The sequence below is a fragment of the Pieris rapae genome, chromosome Z (assembly GCF_905147795.1).
Source record: "Pieris rapae chromosome Z, ilPieRapa1.1, whole genome shotgun sequence".
Lineage (NCBI taxonomy): Eukaryota > Metazoa > Arthropoda > Insecta > Lepidoptera > Pieridae > Pieris > Pieris rapae.
The window spans coordinates 7,928,535-7,948,767 of record NC_059534.1 but is presented as its reverse complement, the minus strand read 5'-3'; the positions used below and the strand labels follow the sequence as shown (position 1 = coordinate 7,948,767).

The 20,233-nt window shown below is 33.2% G+C and overlaps 2 protein-coding genes across 7 annotated transcripts in view; one reads left to right on the top strand and one right to left on the bottom strand.

Annotated features, from left to right (window-relative positions):
* Positions 1-15,895, top strand: part of LOC110998137 (vacuolar protein sorting-associated protein 13B) — an 81,233-nt gene extending 65,338 nt beyond the window's left edge. For 5 of the 6 annotated variants that reach the window (XM_045633940.1, XM_045633941.1, XM_045633942.1 and 2 more), the window contains one exon: positions 580-1,203. In XM_045633940.1, coding sequence (XP_045489896.1) covers positions 580-741 — 162 coding nt within the window. In that variant the 3' untranslated portion in view covers positions 742-1,203. Of the gene's footprint in view, positions 1-579; positions 1,204-7,053; positions 7,093-7,656; positions 7,793-7,944; positions 8,153-8,442; positions 8,514-12,810; positions 12,999-13,507; positions 13,661-14,006; positions 14,106-14,513; positions 14,586-15,332 lie in introns of those variants that run through there. The other variant, XM_045633939.1, reaches the window with a different exon arrangement.
* Positions 15,896-17,967: 2,072 nt separating this feature from the next.
* LOC123690536 (protein TPX2-like) lies at positions 17,968-18,982 on the bottom strand. Its single transcript, XM_045633944.1, has 2 exons — positions 18,564-18,982; positions 17,968-18,482 (listed from the first exon to the last, which is right to left on the bottom strand). The coding sequence occupies exons 1-2, from the start codon at positions 18,848-18,850 to the stop codon at positions 18,263-18,265; spliced, it is 507 nt and encodes a 168-aa protein (XP_045489900.1). The 5' UTR covers positions 18,851-18,982; the 3' UTR covers positions 17,968-18,262.
* Between the last annotated feature and the right edge of the window lie 1,251 nt (positions 18,983-20,233).

Genomic DNA, 20,233 nt, shown 5'->3' with positions numbered 1-20,233 from the left:
AAATTGAGATATGAAATACTATATATACCTAAAAGCATATGTACAAAACACGTAATATGTGGACATGTTACCTAAGTCTTTATTTATATGGCGCCAATAAAAAATATAAATTATAGTCAAACACGTTGACTCGCAACGCGAACTTAATAATATTATATAAATCTAAATTTAATTGTGGTTAACCTATATAGGTAACCCGCTCCAGTAGAGAGTACCATGTATTGCTTACATAAAATAAAATATATCAGTCGCGCTATAACCTCTTTAGGTCCTGGCCTCAGATTTCTGAATCTGTTTCATGATCATCTTTAAATCTAATAGGCAAGTAGGTGATCAGCCTCCAGTGCCTGACATACGTCGTCGACTTTTTGTGTCTAAGACATGTCGGTTTCCTCACGATATTTTCCTTCACCGTTCGAGCAAATGTTAAATGTGCACATAGAAATAAAGTCCATTGGTGCACAGGCGGGGATCGAACCTACGACCTCAGGTATGAGAGTCGCACGTTGAAGCCACTAGGCCAACACTGCTCCAGCTTGCATTACCCTTACACCTTGCTTACATAAGTCTATTTTTTAGATGAATCCGACGGCCTTTGCACGCGTTGCGCGTTATACGGGCGCTACAGAAGAGGGTGAACCTGATGGGCCGTACAGGGAGATATCTTTCACACCACCTCCCCGACTTGCATGCTCATTACACGCTGCTCTTGCAGTCGCTATACAACAGAACACGTTATAGTACACGTTCATATAATCTATCTTTTGTAGTTAAGCCAAATTTTTGATTATTTTTTAGGGACGTAGTCATTTCACGTCACAAAAGATGAGAGATTTTTATACAAATGTAAATTTTCGTATACTACTACAGCAGCATGATGTTGTGCGTCACACTACTAGACTAGAAATCTTGTCTATAAACATGTTTAACAATATTTTCTTAAATTTTCATTTGTAGCTTTTGACCACGCTAAACTTGTAAGTACTACGAGCTATTATTGCGAGTCTATTGACAACCTACAACTGAACTCCATCTTATTCGTACCATGACATTGAAAAATCCAGCCAGCAGGATTTCGTTTGTTCGATTTGTATGAAAATTCGTACCATGACTGCTCGGCTGAACCAAAATAAGAGAGCATACTACATTCAATATTAAAATATTTATTATAATAAATCTTGGTAATAAAGTTAAAAATGCGTTGTTTTTTCTATAAATCTGCACTTCCTTACTAAATTAATATTATTGGAGAATCTTAACTTTCGAAGGCGGAAAAGGCGACTTGAAGACTAAACGACTGAACTACTTAACGTAAAAGCGTTCGTGTTAGGATTTAAAAATTCAACTTAACCTCTGAACGAATGTTTAAAACTTCTAAAAAAGAATAGTGGAGAAAAAATGGTTACTTTGGGACTGCATTGGAATATTTATATTCTATATATATATATATATATATATATATAGAATATATCTTCTGGGCAGAAAAAGACAAAAAAAATATTCTAAAGAACATATTTACTCATTTCCTATAGACAGTTATTGATAAATCACATTTATTATACTCTTAATTAATTTTACAAATTAAGCATTCATAATGGCAGGAAACTATAAATTAGCACAACCATGCTTTTAATATCTACCACTGATACACTAACCGAGCTGTTCTTAATAAATGGTTGACATTGATACATTATAAGCCAATTTTAAACGTAAATACATGTAGGCATGTAACAATATTTCGGAAAAAACATTTTATATGCGGATATAAATACAAAATCAAAATAAACTTTCATGTCACCACAATATCTGACCAAAAAACAACGCTACCCTATAAGTTATAACAGACGGGTTAAATCAGTTGGTGGCGCTATGACTGCTAGAAATCTAGTGCCTATTCATACTATTTCGAAATATAAATTTAACAAGCCATGTGCATAAAAAAACAATTATTTTTACTTAAATTAAATTTCAAATTATGGTCCCAAAACAATGTGTCAATTAATTTTAAACAATTAAGTTGGCCTCCTCCATTTTTGTCCAGTAAGCGACTCAGGCATTCCGACGTGTGTTATATACCTATATTATATTCAAATCTCTGTTAATCTAAAGACAACTGCATCCTACATTCAAAATATTGTCGTTTAACTACATGTAGGTAAGGGCTTCTGTTAGTCACATTACATTAATTGCATATAACATTAGAATAATATGTAACTAATAGGGAATTCATAATAAATAGCTATTAGATGTAGGATGTGAGGTCGGCTCCGGCGCCTTTCTTTCTCCTATTTCTGCTCCGCCTCAGACTGACTTAGAGCAAGAGCTAGCTGCAACTCTTCCTCTTGTAGCTCTTCTGCACTTTAACCCGGCTTTTCTGCTGTAAAACCATTATGATAATCAATAATTAAAGTAATTAAATTAATAATTAGAATTGTATTTGTAACCTTCGGCTATATAGGTCAGTAAAGAGAAATATACTACATATTATGTGTAATTGTTCAATAAAATAATGTGTATTTGTTTGGTATTTATAAAAAAATCTAAATAATGAATTTCGTTTCTGTAAAAGTTATGGTTCTAGTTTTGGCAAACACTATATCTTCATTTTCCATTAGCACTTTGTAATCTAAGTACATACAATTTCGCAATACCAATTAAATTTTATCAATTTGCCACTATTTTTTCTATTTGTAAATATGTATACAAAAATCCATTATATGTGCATCTCATATTACAATTTTGTTTCTAATAAATTGGATGCTGATATTAAGGTAGTTAATATAAAAAATTGAATGAGTGCCATACATTAGGATTAATGATACAGTAAGTATATTCTATCTCAATATTGCTTTAAATATATACTTGCTCCCTACAGTGACCAATTGTTAAGAAATAGTTTGTTCAATTTTAAAAAGCTAAATTCTGAGTATATAAAGTCTATTATAAGGACAGTAAAACAGTATTACAATATCATATAAACTTTATTACAATTGTGAAAATTCTCTCCAAATTAAATTAAGGCTATATCAAAATTCCAGTTATTTCCATTATTATGTTGTGACATATCAAAAGATCATACAAAATAGACCTTAAGCTAGAACTACATAATTATTTAGTTATTAATTTTAATTATCACAGATAGCATTTAATAAAAACAATAAAATAAAAAAGTAAAGCTCAGAAATACAAAAGTTTATACAAAATAGATCTTTACCTAGAACTACATAATTATTTAGTTATAAATTTTAATTATCACAGGTACAGCCTCTTATAATAACTACATAATAAAATGAAAACTAAAAAAACAAAGCTCAGAAATACATAAGTTCATACAAAATAGACCTTTGGCTATAACTACATAATTATTTAGTTATAAATTTTAATTATCACAGATACAGCCTCTTATAATAACTACATAATAAAATGAAAACTAAAAAAACAAAGCTCAGAAATACAAAAGTTCATACAAAATAGACCTTTGGCTATAACTACATAATTATTTAGTTATAAATTTTAATTATCACAGATACAGCCTCTTATAATAACTACATAATAAAATGAAAACTAAAATAACAAAGCTCAGAAATACAAAATTTGTGCTTTACTGCTCAGTCTGGTTTTGTTTTGCCTTCAATTTTCTGATGATTTTAGGTGTCTCAGGGATTGTTCCAGAATGTTTGACAGCAAATTGTTTGTATGTTGGAATGGGTATTGGATGGTGTACCAAATATGCATTTTCTTTTTCTTTAATTTTCTGATTAAATTTTGCCCTTTCAGCTGCTCTTATTTCTGTGGCTAATTTAAAAGGTGCTAGAACTTGTTGAACAGGTGGTTTTGCTAACTGTTTACTCTGTAGGGTCTTACGGAGAAATTTTACTGGTATCTCTGGTGCCGCCAGTATTTTTATGGGCACAGGATTAGCTTTAAATCTGGGTATATCTTTTTTAGGAGTTGGATTATTAATTTTATGTTTTACAGTTAAATTGAATGGCTTTGGTACTGTACTTGGTTTTTTGGGCACTACAGGTAATCGAGGTCCAGAAGAAATTGAATGCGGAGCAGGTTTAGTTTTGAATGTATTTTTTTTTAATTCGAGATGATTTTCTTTTTGAGACATGATATGCCGATTATCTAAATCTTGTTTTGACTTGGTAATATCACTACACAAACACAATAAAACACATGGATGGAAATGGATGAGAGGTCCGTTATTTTAAAGTTCGTATTAATAATAGTAGACAGTTGACACATCACACAACTTGACGGGTCGGCCTGTAGCAGGGTTGCCAAAGATAATTCATCCAAATCCCCAAAAATCCTGATCGAATTCCCCGCCAGCCATTAACGATGCTCTGCGTATCTGTATTTGCGGTTTTCAGTTTTTAAATTTTTTAAGGATACTAAATTTCTTTAGATACTTTTTTCTTATGGCGTTCTGAATTCATATGTCGAATCAGCTCACTTTTATGCGCTATGATCGACACCGAACAGAGTTTACTTATATTCAAATCTATGCATAACCAGCTTGAGAAGTTTGATTTTTTAAGCCACAAATCATTAAATTTATTCAAGCGTTTTATTTTTAGGATCTGTCTGTCTATTTGACTCATTTGTCGTCAAATCTACTGAAGTCAAACTAGCAACTTGGAGCGGCATTTCCTTCAAGTACTAGAAGTTGATGCTCCGATAACTCGAGCTCAGATTCTCTTTTACGTTTCAGCTAACAAAAATTTTGGTAAATGAACCGGGTAAATAACAAAGTTTGTTCGCAGCAAAAACATGTATTGTATCAGGTTTAATTACCTTACCTTAGGATTATCTTATTTATTTTTGTTTTGACCTCTTAATAATCATTTATCTATATTTGCACAAAATCGTATTAATTACTTTGCGACAGAAACAAACACAACTTTTTAAACTTGGATCTACTAATTAACTACGACCAACAACGAACGTATGATTTTTCGTCACGAGACCGTCATATGTACTTGAGCCATATTTAATGATTCAAATAAATGTTGTTATCGATAATAAACGATGAAATATTTTCCGATAAGAATATGATGTCAAAATCCCCGCATTTTCCCCACATAAAGTCAATTCCCAATAAATCCCCAACCAACTTGAGACTCCCCGCAGTTTGGGGAATTCCCCACAGGTTGGCAGCACTGGCCGGTAGAGTAAACCATGTTGCCAGTAACTAATTATACGCTAACGCTACGTAAAGGCTAGTAATGGTAGGGGAGCCCACGATGCTAAATGGGGATTTACTCGAGCGTCGTGGAGACCTATTGGGTTGCAAAGCTTAGATGTTAAGAAAAAAAATGTTATATGATATATTATACCTTTTCATCGGTGGGGAAAGCGGCTATAGATTTTTAAATATGTAAAAAAAACTGTTGCATGGACATACTCGAGCGCGTCAGATATTGATAGCATCAATGTCCTACGTATTTTTAATAATGTACGTATGTTAATCTGATCATTTGCATGATGCGGGTGGTGGTACGTAAAGGTTAAAAATGAAAAAAAAATAAAAATGTAATCGAGCGCGTCAGGTTTTCTAAGAGGATGTTAGTGCACCAAAAAAAAGCTCTCATTCAATAATCTGACGATTTCGATCTGACGCAAACTCGCAGCCATTATTATAATGTGCAAAAAAAATTCGCCATTTTGAAATACTCGAGCGCGTCAGATTATATTATATCTTATATATGGTTCAGATTTATGTTCTTAACGTACTGTCTCATAATCTGACGAATATCTAGAGGGATTTGCCTGATCCGACAAAAAAAACATTAGAAAAACGGTTCACCCTAAAGGCCATCCCTGCAATTCCATTCCTGGGCGCTTAAAATTGTACTTATGAGCTCGCTGAGTTCAAAGAAATAATATTTCTATGCGTTTGAGCTCTCCCAGCTCGAAAGTCGGATAGAAGTTTCATAGAACACTATTTTTGAAATTTTCAAACCCCAATAACTTTTGAATGGATAACTAGACCCCCTGAATGGTTCTTATTGCTAGTGATGTGTCACTGTCGATAACACGACGGACAAGTTCGTCACACGATCGTCTTCAAATCCAGATCTGGCTAGTAATACTGCCAAAAGATGTGGGGATGATTTAAACAAATGGAACTATCCAAAGTGGATCGCCATTCCTAAGCGTTTTCCGAGAGACGCCACCACTCCAACGCCACTACTGCAATCGCTACAGCAACTTCCCAGTGGGTAAGGAATAAGAAGAACACGACGAACGTTTCGGCCGCTGCGCGCAGAAAAGGGTCAAATTTTTACTGCGCCACGTTTTTGTAGAATCACGAGCCAGGTAGCGACAGATCCCTTTCGTACACACCCTGCGCGAATTGGCTGAACGTTGTAACACAGCATATTATAACTACAGTACCTGGATGGCCGAGCTTTGCTCGGTATTTTTATTTTTTTATAAATTGTGTTTTTGGAAATTATATATAAGTACGAATTACATACTAATAAAATGATGAAATATGAACAATATAGATTATATATGCTGGAATAGCTTTAGTGTTGTTGTGTCGTTAAAGCAATTAAAAAAAAATAGTATTATTATTCGCCGATATTCGATTCGTCAGGAAGATCCATTTTTCAGTTTAAATTGGGACTACTCAAACACCACCTTTTTGTTATTTTCTATCATTTATTCCTATTTTATCGATTTATCGCCCCCGAAACCCCCCGTATACTAAATTTCATGAAAATCGTTGGAGCCGGTCCCGAGATTCCAATTATTTATATATATATACAAGAATTGCTCGTTTAAAGATATAAGATTTAAGCATAGGCTAATTTTTCCATATAAATGTATATAGTTTAGAAAATAAAAGCTGAAGTAGCCAAATTTATATCCTCTCTCAAAACTCGTAAAGCAGCTCATCAAACGCTTACCTCGAAAATGTATTGTGTTGCATACAAAATTATTTACCTAATGCCTCCTTGTTGACTGCATATTTTCCTAAAGACTGGAAAATCCGAAGCCAATTATCTTACAAGACCATTGCTTATACAACGACTGTATATACATCCTCTACAGTTAACGTTAACATTGCATACTGCTGTAAGTTTTACTTGTATCATTCATATTGCATTATAACTAATTTTAATATTTCTAATTGACAAGTCAGTTTAATTAGCGAGTACTAAATGCGCAATGCACAGAAAAGTCAATTGGTGCTCACCGGGGATTAAATTTACGACATCGCAGATGAAACACGCGTTCAAGCCACTACGCCAACACAGCTATTATATTGATTAAAAAGCCTCTATGTATTTAATGTTAAAAAAAAATTTACGATTACGACTTGAATATTATCACGATGAAATATCTGTCTTAATGCTTTGAATATCTTTGTGTGACAAAGCGAAAGATAATAAGGAATAATCAAAACAATTTATTTCTGGCCGACTGCCTATAACGCATTAAATACCTGTATAAAAGCATAACTCAAAAAGAACCCATATTTATATTATGTTTCATCAGAAGTGTGACTGAGTATGAGTGAGTGAAGAGTGAAGATTAAGAAAATGTTATTTATAGGTTATTGAAAGAGGTAGAATCTGCGAATAATACGGGTGAAGGTGTGTGCTTATACAACTATTATACATACTAAATAATTTTTAGGTACGAATGTATATAGCTTTGGATCAGAGCCCGTTGCATCTTAGTGAGTTTGAACTTCTCTACGTGATGACGACACAGGAAAATTTAATTCGAGCCCTCACAGTACACTATCTATCTGCGGCTATACTTGGAGCTGGTTAGTTTTTGAGCAATTTTTTTTTGAAACCTATTATTAATTAAAATCAGTTTTTTTAATTGACCTGTATGCCTGCAAGTTTATGTTTTTTGCTTTCAAGTTAAAAAGTATTAAAATCTTTTCTAAATTTTGCAACATTTTTTTTAATTCAGGTTGGGTAGTAGGTGGCCTTGAGCTCTTGGGTTCACCGGCGGCTGTAGCTGCACGTGTGGCCGAAGCGAGTGGGGGATTGCGCGGAATCGCGTCAGCGGCCAGCGCAGCCCTACTGCGTTCGTTGAGCGCGTGCGCTCGCTCTGTTGCAAGAAATTTAGACATATTAGCTGGGGACGAGGAACACACGAGACGGGCTGCTGCTGCCAGGTAATTACGTGTAAAACACGCCGTTGTTCCTAACTGTACAAATTCGGTTGTCGATAAGAAGTCTTAAATTATACTCTGATTTTTTATTTCATAGTATTTCTGACAGCTATCAATTTTTGAAATGTCAGAGTTTACAAACCTTTTTGGTTGGGTACTTTTTTCAATTTCAATACGAGTCTGAACATCTGAGTCTATAATGACATGACTGTATTTGTTATTGAATGTATGTATTTCGTTTGTTTTGTTATTTTGTGTTTGAAAAGTTTAAATATTTCAAAAACTTCTTATAGGAGACGTCAACCACCAAGTTTAATGGCTGGGATTGTAGATGGCGTGACAAACTTTGCTGTTACCTTATTAGGTAAGTGAATCTAAATCATCGCAACTCAATAAACCCCAACTAATAATGTTACACAGGTGAAATTTTTGAAATACATTTTAAGATAATAGTCGTTTAATTTGATATTATTTTATTTACATGAATCTTGTATACATTAAACAAGGCATATTAGACAGAAGAAATAATCTTCGTTATTAAAAAACGTATTCAAATCGTCAATTAACTGTTTTGTAAACTAACTGCAAACGAACCAGGAGTTAAATTAGTTATTGTACTATTTTAATGTGATTTTATTGTTATTATTTTTATGTAAGATATAACTGTTAGTCTATGGAATGTAAATTTGGTGCCTTCAGCAATTATTATAGAATACATTACTTATTGTCTATGTTATATCTGGTATCTATGATTTGCTCTGTGTAATATAATTAAGCTTACTTCCTTTTTCGCCATTGTCTGGTTAACATTAAAATATAATTAACACAGTGATTAAATAAAATACTCGTTTCATTTAACAGGTTATGGGCCCAGACCACCTGATTTTATTTTAAAACAAAATAGTTAAAGTGAAAAGTACGAAATTGAGTTCAGTATAACCTCAAAACTCGCCACGCGTTTTTCAATTTTCTTCATCAGCAAAAAATGTCTTCAAATAATACGATGGCACTGATTGAAAAGCTGACTGGAAGAGAAAACTATCCTACGTGGAGATTTGCAGTGCAAACCTACCTCGAACATGAGGAATTATGGAGTTGTGTCACCGCGAAAGACAATGAAGCAATTGATCCCAAACTTAACACAAAAGCGAAGTCGAAAATTATCTTATTAGTACATCCCATCAACTATGTACATATACAAGAAGCCAAAACAGCTAAAGAAGTTTGGAATAATTTAGCCAAAGCTTTCGATGACAAAGGTTTGACACGCCGAGTTGGTCTGTTGAGAGATCTGATCAATACAACACTTGAAAATTGTCTGAACATTGAAGATTATGTTAACAAGATCATGACCACTGCTCACAAGTTAAGAAACATTGGTTTTGAAGTCGATGATGAATGGCTTGGGACTTTATTACTTGCCGGTTTACCAGAAATGTATCAACCAATGATCATGGCACTTGAAAGCTCTGGTGTGACAATTACAGCTGATTCTGTGAAGACTAAGCTTCTGCAAGAAGTGAAAAGCTCTGAGTCTAGTGCATTGTATGTCAAAAGTAAGGGAAATCAGTTTGTCAAACAAGCTCAAGATAAAAACAAAACAAGTAAAGGTCCAAGGTGCTATGTGTGCAATCAATATGGGCATATAAGCAAATATTGCCGAAGTAAGAAAAAGGAACAGAAGTCTAAGGAGAACACAGATTCTGGGTATGTTGCTGTGCTATCTGCAACAATAAACAACGACAATAATTGGTATATTGATTCTGGAGCATCAATGCATATGACAATGAATCGTAACTTGATTTACGATGAAATTACACCTCCAATTTCCACAATAAGAGTAGCTAATGACAAGAAGCTAGTTGTGAAGGCCTGTGGAAAGGTAAATATTAATGTTGTCAATACACAAGGTAAGTTGGAAACTATCAAGGTACAGAATGTTCTATATATTCCTGAGTTGGCTACGAATCTTCTCTCTGTCAGTCAGATAATAAATAGTGGCTGTCAAGTACAATTTGACAAACAAGGTTGTAAAATTTTGAATAAAACAAACAAGCAAGTTGCAGCTGCTAAAATGATAAATAATATGTACAGGCTAAATACACATAGTATTCCAGCATACATATCTGCTTCAACAGAAAATGATGATTTCTACTTATGGCATCAGCGTATGGGTCATTTGAACTACACTGACCTGAAGAAGCTGGACACCTGTGCTGAAGGTGTGCAAATGTCCCTGAGCAGTAGTGTGACCTGTATTTCCTGTATAGAAGGTAAACAAACAAGCTTGCCATTCAAAAGTGAAGGTTTCCGAGCAACAAAATTGCTAGAACTTGTTCACTCCGACGTATGCGGGCCCATGGAAGTGAAGTCACTTGGAAATGCAAGGTATTTTCTTACCTTTACTGATGATTATTCTAGAAAAGTGACTGTTTTCATTTTAAAATCAAAGTCTGAATGTCTTAATAAATTTAAAGAATACAAATGTCTTGTAGAGAACCAACTTGACACTAAAATTAAAGTATTAAGAACCGATAATGGAACTGAGTATATAAATAATGATTTTACTGAATTTTTGAAGTCATCCGGCATACAACATCAAACATCAATTCCATACACGCCTCAACAAAATGGCTTATCTGAACGTATGAACAGGACACTGCTTGAAAAAGCCAGATGTATGTTAATCAATGCTAACTTACAGAAAAACTTGTGGGCTGAAGCAATAATGACAGCAGCATACATAGTGAACCGTTCACCTACACGAGCACTAAATTATAAAACATCTGAGGAGATGTGGAGTGGAAGGAAACCTGATGTAAGTCACATGAAAATATTTGGTTGTTATGCAATGGCTCAAATACCTAAAGAGAAAATTAAGAAATGGGACTCTAAATCACAGAAACTTATTTTTGTTGGTTATTGTGAAAATAGTAAAGGATATAGATTATGAGATTCCAAAACAAAAAATATCATAAAAAGTAGAAATGTAATTTTCCTAGAGAATAGTATAACAAGAAATGTGGTTCCTCTCTCATTGTCAGAATCAGAAAATAAAGAATCAGATCATGTAATTGAAAGTTTTTCAAACCGTGAAGATAACACCACAGATTTGTCGTCTCATACACCCGTGGATCACAGTGATGGTTCTGATGACCCTGAGTATGTACCGGAGATGTCAGTGAAGTATCCTCAGAGTTCTAATATTACACTTCGTCCTCGAAATAAAATTAAGAAGAACACAGAACCTAAGACATACCTATGCTCAAGTAATGTACCACTCTCTGTCACACCACAAACATATGCAGAAGCATTGTCATCAAAAGACTCTAACTTGTGGATGAAGTACATTGAAGAGATGCTGAAAAGATTTAACATGTGTGATACCAATACTAATAGCATTCCTGCTGATCCGCATGTTACTTTGGTAAAAAGCACTGAGTCTGATAGCAACAACAAACACATTCCTTACAGAGAAGCTGTGGGTTCTCTCATATTTGCTGCAATAGTGAGCAGACCTGACATCATGTATGCAGTGTCAACAGTTGCTCGCTTCCTCAATAATTATGATCAGATGCATTGGAATGCGGTAAAGCGTATTTTTAAGTATTTAAAAGAAACAAAACATTTTGGACTCTGTTTCAGATCAACTCAAAGTAACATACTTGAATGTTACTCTGATGCCGACTATGCCAATGATCCTGACACCAGAAGGTCTATCACTGGTTACATCTTCATGAAAAATGGAGCAGCAGTGACGTGGAACACTCAACGACAATCAACCGTCGCTCTGTCTACCACTGAGGCAGAGTTTATGGCATCCTGCTGTGCTACAAAAGAAGCTCTCTGGGTTCGGCAGTTAATGCTTGATATTAACGAATATAAACAGAGTTGTATTAATCTTCATATAGATAATCAAAGTGCTATTTGTTTGATCAAGAATAATGATTTTCATAAACGATGTAAACATATTGATATTAAGTATAACTTTGTAAAAGAAAAATACGCACAAAAATTGATAGATTTGAAATATGTTAGTACTAATAGTCAGTTAGCTGATATATTTACAAAAGCTCTATGTAAAGTAAAATTTCAATATTTCAGAGAGAAACTTGGTGTGATTGAGAAACCAAAAATGTAAAGCTATCATATTACTGTGTTGCTCAAGTATGTTTATATAAAGTTTTATAACTAAGCTATTTAATATTTGGTTTTCATTTGTAAGCTTTAATAGAAGGCTCAAATTTAGTAGGAGTGTTAGTCTATGGAATGTAAATTTGGTGCCTTCAGCAATTATTATAGAATACATTACTTATTGTCTATGTTATATCTGGTATCTATGATTTGCTCTATGTAATATAATTAAGCTTACTTCCTTTTTCGCCATTGTCTGGTTAACATTAAAATATAATTAACACAGTGATTAAATAAAATACTCGTTTCATTTAACAATAACTATTTTGGAATTACTGCACTATAAAAAAAGTTTACGTGATAAAAGTCGTTATAGTGAGTGTAAATAGAGTTTATAGCCAGTAAAGCTTATATAATATATTTTATTTTACTAACGACATCTGTATTAAGAATCATACTTTAAAAACTTATACGAGTCGAAAGTCGAGGTAGGAAATCAAATTACACCATGTATTCACTATCTTCAGGGGCGGTTGGAGGTTTGGCACATCATCCTTTACTGTCAGTGGTTGTGGGAGAAACAGACAGCCGAGTGGTGGGCCTTCGAAGAGGCTTAGTTGGAGCCATAGCAAAGCCATTAAGTGCCACTGCAGACCTTGTGGCATCAGCCGGACATGGTATATTGAATCAGACGGGATGGGATCCTGTGCCCCAGGTAATTGGGGTTTACGAGTGTGATGTATGAAGTTGTGTTTTATACTATGCACCGTATACGTCAACCGCATATTCGAATGACAAGTTTCGTTTCATTGTAATTGGGGAAATGGGGGGCAAGATTGTATCGCATATGTGTGCTTGGCCGTGATGAATTCTTGCCCTATTACGAAATATAGCGCCAACATTTTATCTACATTCTAAGCTTAAATTAAAAAAAGTGAAAGAAAATTTATTGTATTATTTGCTGATAATTGATTATTATAAGTACTCCTGGTTACATTATATAACTAAAATACGCCAAATTATAGCACACCCGAACCTAATAAGTAAATATGTTTAATTATTGTATAAACTTATTAATGACATCTTTATTCAACCGTACGGTCCCAATTTGAGCCTCCTGCCAGTTTGCTCGCTTTTCTATAAAAAAAAATCGACCTAGAACAGATCATTGGGTTATAAAATATATGGCGCCGTTCAAGTTGGTTCTTATTTGTTAATTTACAGCCTTTATGGTCCAAACTCAACTTGAGAGAGCCGAAAAGCAGTTGGCGTCAGAACTGTGTGCGATGGATGTTTAGACTTCCCGAGCTGAATGTACTTGCTGGCTTCGATATTAAACTGGGTGACAGTCAGTGGCAATTGCTGCTAACTGATAAGGTACATATATATCTGCAACATTTGATTGTTTGAAACTCAAGATGTATTTTTGTTTTGTTAATTTCTCGAATAGTATCCCTGCGAAATGATACTAATAACATTATACAAATAATAATGGTATTTGTGGTACGAAAACAATGTATGCATTAGGTTATTTAATTATTTTATTCATATAATCCTGGGTTCGATTTCCTGCAAAATTTGTCTAAAAATGTAACAGGTTTTCTCGCCCGTTACCGATAATTTTCTTCCTGAGAGAATTTTATTTGATAATGATTATTGTTTTTATTTATTGTATGTATAATTTTATTTGTATATGAAATTGTGTTCTTTAAAATGGTTTTAGTATCTCGTGATATTCGATGTGGAGGCTGATCTCGTGGTCGAATCTATAAACCTAAAGCATTGTTCAATTTTACCCTGGAAGGGAGAAGATCGTGTTAACGTAAGTATATAAATATCAATTATATATTTATAATATAATATTTTCATATAAAATCTTATATATGGCTTGGCTTAGTTAAATAAATTAAATCACAATTAAATGTATTAAATACTTTTTGTTTGTTTGTTCCCTTTTCTAAATCTTTTTCTAGTAAAATGTATCATGTATTCCATCTTTGGCTATATTTTCAGTGTATTAATTTGTAATTATATATAGTTTATGTTAGCTGTAGGATTACGAAATGAATAAATAAATAATACAAAAATCTATTTATACGTCATTTTTTATCATTACTTTAATTTATTTATTGTAAATTGATGTTCCTAAGTTACCAATAAACATCCAATTTGATTTTATTCATTACATACACGAACTTGATAAACGTTTTTTTAAACCATTTCATTTCAGATTCGTGTTATTAAAAAATCATCGAAAATATCGCAGGCACGGATAATCTCTCAAGATGACTTGACGGCAGAGGTAATTATATATAAATTTATTTTCATTAAAATATACATATTTAGGTACACCAAACCAAAGTGTCTCTGCCACAGTTAAGTGGTATCTCTTAATCAATCGTTTAATATGAACTCAGATAATTTGACGTATGAAGGAAAATATGCAGGCAAAGATAATCATGCCTCTTGCGTGCCAAAATTGAGATATGAAATACTATATATACATAAAAGTATATGCACAAAACACGTAATATGTGTACAAGTTACCTAAGAGTCTTTATTTATAGGGCGGCAATAAAAAAATATAAATTCTAGTCAAACGCGTTGATTAATTGATATAAATCTATAAATCTAAATTTAATTGCGGTTAACCTATATAGGTAACCCGCTCCAGTAGAGAGTACCATGTATTGCTTACATAAAATAAAATATATCAGTCGCGCTATAACCTCTTTAGGTCTTGGCTTCAGTTTTCTGAATCTGTTTCATGATCATCTTTAAATCTAATAGGCAAGTAGGTGATGAACCTCCAGTGCCTGACACACGTCGTCGACTTTTTTAGGTCTAAGACATGTCGGTTTCCTCACGATGTTTTCCTTCACCGTTCGAGCAAATGTTAAATGTGCACATAGAAATAAAGTCCATTGGTGCACAGCCGGGGATCGAACCTACGACCTCAGGTATGAGAGTCGCACGCTGAAGCCACTAGGCCAACACTGTTCCAGCTTGCATTACCCTTACACCTTGCTTACATAGGTCTCTTTTTTAGATGAATCCGACGGCCTTTGCACGCGTTGCGCGTTATACGGGCGCTACAGAAGAGGGTGAACCTGATGGGCCGTACAGGGAGATATCTTTCACACCACCTCCCCGACTTGCATGCTCATTACATGCTGCTCTTACAGTCGCTATACAACAGAACACGTTATAGTAGTCATTTCACGTTACAAAAGATGAGAGATTTTTATACAAATGTAAATTTTCGTATACTACTACAGCAGCATGATCTTGTGCGTCACACTACTAGACTAGAAATCTTGTCTAAAACATGTTTAACAATATTTTCTTAAATTTTCATTTGTAGCTTTTGACCACGCTAAACTTGTAAGTACTACGAGCTATTATTGCGAGTCTATTGACAACCTACAACTGAACTCCATCTTATTCGTACCATCACATTGAAAAATCCAGCCAGCAGGATTTCGTTTGTTCGATTTGTATGAAAATTCGTACCATGACTGCTCGGCTGAACCAAAATAAGAGAGCATACTACATTCAATATTAAAATATTTATTATAATAAATCTTGGTAATAAAGTTAAAAATGCGTTGTTTTTTCTATAAATCTGCACTTCCTTACTAAATTAATATTATTGGAGAATCTTAACTTTCGAAGGCGGAAAAGGCGACTTGAAGACTAAACGACTGAACTACTTAACGTAAAAGCGTTCGTGTTAGGATTTAAAAATTCAACTTAACCTCTGAACGAATGTTTAAAACTTCTAAAAAAGAATAGTGGAGAAAAAATGGTTACTTTGGGACTGCATTGGAATATTTATATTCTATATATATATATATATATATATATATATAATATATCTTCTGGGCAGAAAAAGACAAAAAAAATATTCTAAAGAACATATTTACTCATTTCCTATAGACAGTTATTGATAAATCACATTTATTATACTCTTAATTAATTTTACAAATTAAGCATTCATAATGGCAGGAAACTATAAATTAGCACAACCATGCTTTTAATATCTACCACTGATACACTAACCGAGCTGTTCTTAATAAATGGTTGACATTGATACATTATAAGCCAATTTTAAACGTAAATACATGTAGGCATGTAACAATATTTCGGAAAAAACATTTTATATGCGGATATAAATACAAAATCAAAATAAACTTTCATGTCACCACAATATCTGACCAAAAAACAACGCTACCCTATAAGTTATAACAGACGGGTTAAATCAGTTGGTGGCGCTATGACTGCTAGAAATCTAGTGCCTATTCATACTATTTCGAAATATAAATTTAACAAGCCATGTGCATAAAAAAACAATTATTTTTACTTAAATTAAATTTCAAATTATGGTCCCAAAACAATGTGTCAATTAATTTTAAACAATTAAGTTGGCCTCCTCCATTTTTGTCCAGTAAGCGACTCAGGCATTCCGACGTGTGTTATATACCTATATTATATTCAAATCTCTGTTAATCTAAAGACAACTGCATCCTACATTCAAAATATTGTCGTTTAACTACATGTAGGTAAGGGCTTCTGTTAGTCACATTACATTAATTGCATATAACATTAGAATAATATGTAACTAATAGGGAATTCATAATAAATAGCTATTAGATGTAGGATGTGAGGTCGGCTCCGGCGCCTTTCTTTCTCCTATTTCTGCTCCGCCTCAGACTGACTTAGAGCAAGAGCTAGCTGCAACTCTTCCTCTTGTAGCTCTTCTGCACTTTAACCTGGCTTTTCTGCTGTAAAACCATTAAGATGATAATCAATAATTAAAGTAAGTAAATTAATAATTAGTATTGTATTTGTAACCTTCGGCTATATAGGTCAGTAAAGAGAAATATTCTACATATTATGTGTAATTGTTCAATAAAATAATGTGATGTGTATTTGTTTGGTATTTATAAAAAAAATCTAATTAATGAATTTCGTTTCTGTAAAAGTTATGGTTCTAGTTTTGGCAAACACTATATCTTCATTTTCCATTAGCACTTTGTAATCTAAGTACATACAATTTCGCAATACCAATTAAATTTTATCAATTTGCCACTATTTTTTCTATTTGTAAATATGTATACAAAAATCCATTATATGTGCATCTCATATTACAATTTTGTTTCTAATAAATTGGATGCTGATATTAAGGTAGTTAATATAAAAAATTGAATGAGTGCCATACATTAGGATTAATGATACAGTAAGTATATTCTATCTCAATATTGCTTTAAATATATACTTGCTCCCTACAGTGACCAATTGTTAAGAAATAGTTTGTTCGATTTTAAAAAGCTAAATTCTGAGTATATAAAGTCTATTATAAGGACAGTAAAACAGTATTACAATATCATATAAACTTTATTACAATTGTGAAAATTCTCTCCAAATTAAATTAAGGCTATATCAAAATTCCAGTTATTTCCATTATTATGTTGTGACATATCAAAAGATCATACAAAATAGACCTTAAGCTAGAACTACATAATTATTTAGTTATTAATAATAATTATCACAGATAGCATTTAATAAAAACAATAAAATGAAAAATAAAAAAGTAAAGCTCAGAAATACAAAAGTTTATACAAAATAGATCTTTACCTAGAACTACATAATTATTTAGTTTTAAATTTTAATTATCACAGAAAGCCTTATAATAATAAAATAATAAAATGAAATATAAAAAAACAAAGCTCAGAAATACAAAAGTTCATACAAAATAGATCTTTAGCTAGAACTACATAATTATTTATATAAATTTTAATTATCACAGATACATCCTTATTATAACTACATAATACAAAAGTTCATACAAAATAGATCTTTAGCTAGAACTACATAATTAATTATATAAATTTTAATTATCACAGATACATCCTTATTATAACTACATAATAAAATGAAAACTAAAAAAACAAAGCTCAGAAATACAAAATTTGTGATTTACTGCTCAGTCTGGGTTTGTTTTGCCTTCAATTTTCTGATGATTTTAGGTGGCTCAGGGATTGTTCCAGAATGTTTGACAGCAAATTGTTTGTATGTTGGAATGGGTATTGGATGGTTTACCAAATATGCATTTTCTTTTTCTTTAATTTTCCGATCAAATTTTGCCCTTTCAGCTGCTCTTATTTCTGTGGCTAATTTAAAAGGTGCTAGAACTTGTTGAACAGGTGGTTTAGGTCCAAATTTATCATGTTCACCTATACCACCAGGCAAATTTAGTTGAGGTTTTAGATTAACTGGAGGTTTTGGTAACTGTTTACTCTGTAGGGTCTTACGGAGAAATTTTACTGGTATCTCTGGTGCCGCCAGTATTTTTATGGGCACAGGATTAGCTTTAAATCTGGGTATATCTTTTTTAGGAGTTGGATTATTAATTTTATGTTTTACAGTTAAATTGAATGGCTTTGGTACTGTACTTGGTTTTTTGGGCACTACAGGTAATCGAGGTCCAGAAGAAATTGAATGCGGAGCAGGTTTAGTTTTGAATGTATTTTTTTTTAATTCGAGATGATTTTCTTTTTGAGACATGATATGCCGATTATCTAAATCTTGTTTTGACTTGGTAATATCACTATTCACTACACAAACACAATAAAACACATGGATGGAAGTGGATGATAGGTCCGTTATTTTAAAGTTCGTATTAATAATAGTAGACAGTTGACACATCACACAACTTGACGGGTCCGCCTGTAGCAGGGTTGCCAAAGATAATTCATCCAAATCCCCAAAAATCCTGATCGAATTCCCCGCCAGCCATTAACGATGCTCTGCGTATCTGTATTTGCGGTTTTCAGTTTTTAAATTTTTTAAGGATACTAAATTTCTTTAGATACTTTTTTCTTATGGCGTTCTGAATTCATATGTCGAATCAGCTCACTTTTATGCGCTATGATCGACACCGAACAGAGTTTACTTATATTCAAATCTATGCATAACCAGCTTGAGAAGTTTGATTTTTTAAGCCACAAATCATTAAATTTATTCAAGCATTTTATTTTTAGGATCTGTCTGTCTATTTGACTCATTTGTCGTCAAATCTACTGAAGTCAAACTTGCAACTTGGAGCGGCATTTCCTTCAAGTACTAGAAGTTGACGCCTCCGATAACTCGAGCTCAGATTCTCTTTTACGTTTCAGCTAACAAAAATTTTGGTAAATTAACCGGGTAAATAACAAAGTTTGTTCGCAGCAAAAACATGTATTGTATCAGGTTTAATTACCTTACCTTAGGATTATCTTATTTATTTTTGTTTTGACCTCTTAATAATCATTTATCTATATTTGCACAAAATCGTATTAATTACTTTGCGACAGAAACAAACACAACTTTTTAAACTTGGATCTACTAATTAACTACGACCAACAACGAACGTATGATTTTTCGTCACGAGACCGTCATATGTACTTGAGCCATATTTAATAATTCAAATAAATGTTGTTATCGATAATAAACGATGAAATATTTTCCGATAAGAATATGATGTCAAAATCCCCGCATTTTCCCCACATAATGTCAATTCCCAATAAATCCCCAACCAACTTGAGACTCCCCGCAGTTTGGGGAATTCCCCACAGGTTGGCAGCACTGGCCGGTAGAGTAAACCATGTTGCCAGTAACTAATTATACGCTAACGCTACGTAAAGGCTAGTAATGGTAGGGGAGCCCACGATGCTAAATGGGGATTTACTCGAGCGTCGTGGAGACCTATTGGGTTGCAAAGCTTAGATGTTAAGAAAAAAAAATGTTATATGATATATACCTTTTCATCGGTGGGGAAAGCGGCTATAGATTTTTAAATATGTAAAAAAAAACTGTTGCATGGACATACTCGAGCGCGTCAGATATTGATAGCATCAATGTCCTACGTATTTTTAATAATGTACGTATGTTAATCTGATCATTTGCATG

Bases quoted from the DNA above. Each gene is read 5' to 3' on its own strand.
- LOC123690536 (XM_045633944.1), bottom strand. From the start codon at position 18,850: ATGTCTCAAAAAGAAAATCATCTCGAATTAAAAAAAAATACATTCAAA. The intron at 18,483-18,563 runs TCCAGTTAATCT...ACCACCTGTTCA, and splicing joins AGTAAACAGTTACCAAAACC to ACAAGTTCTAGCACCTTTTA.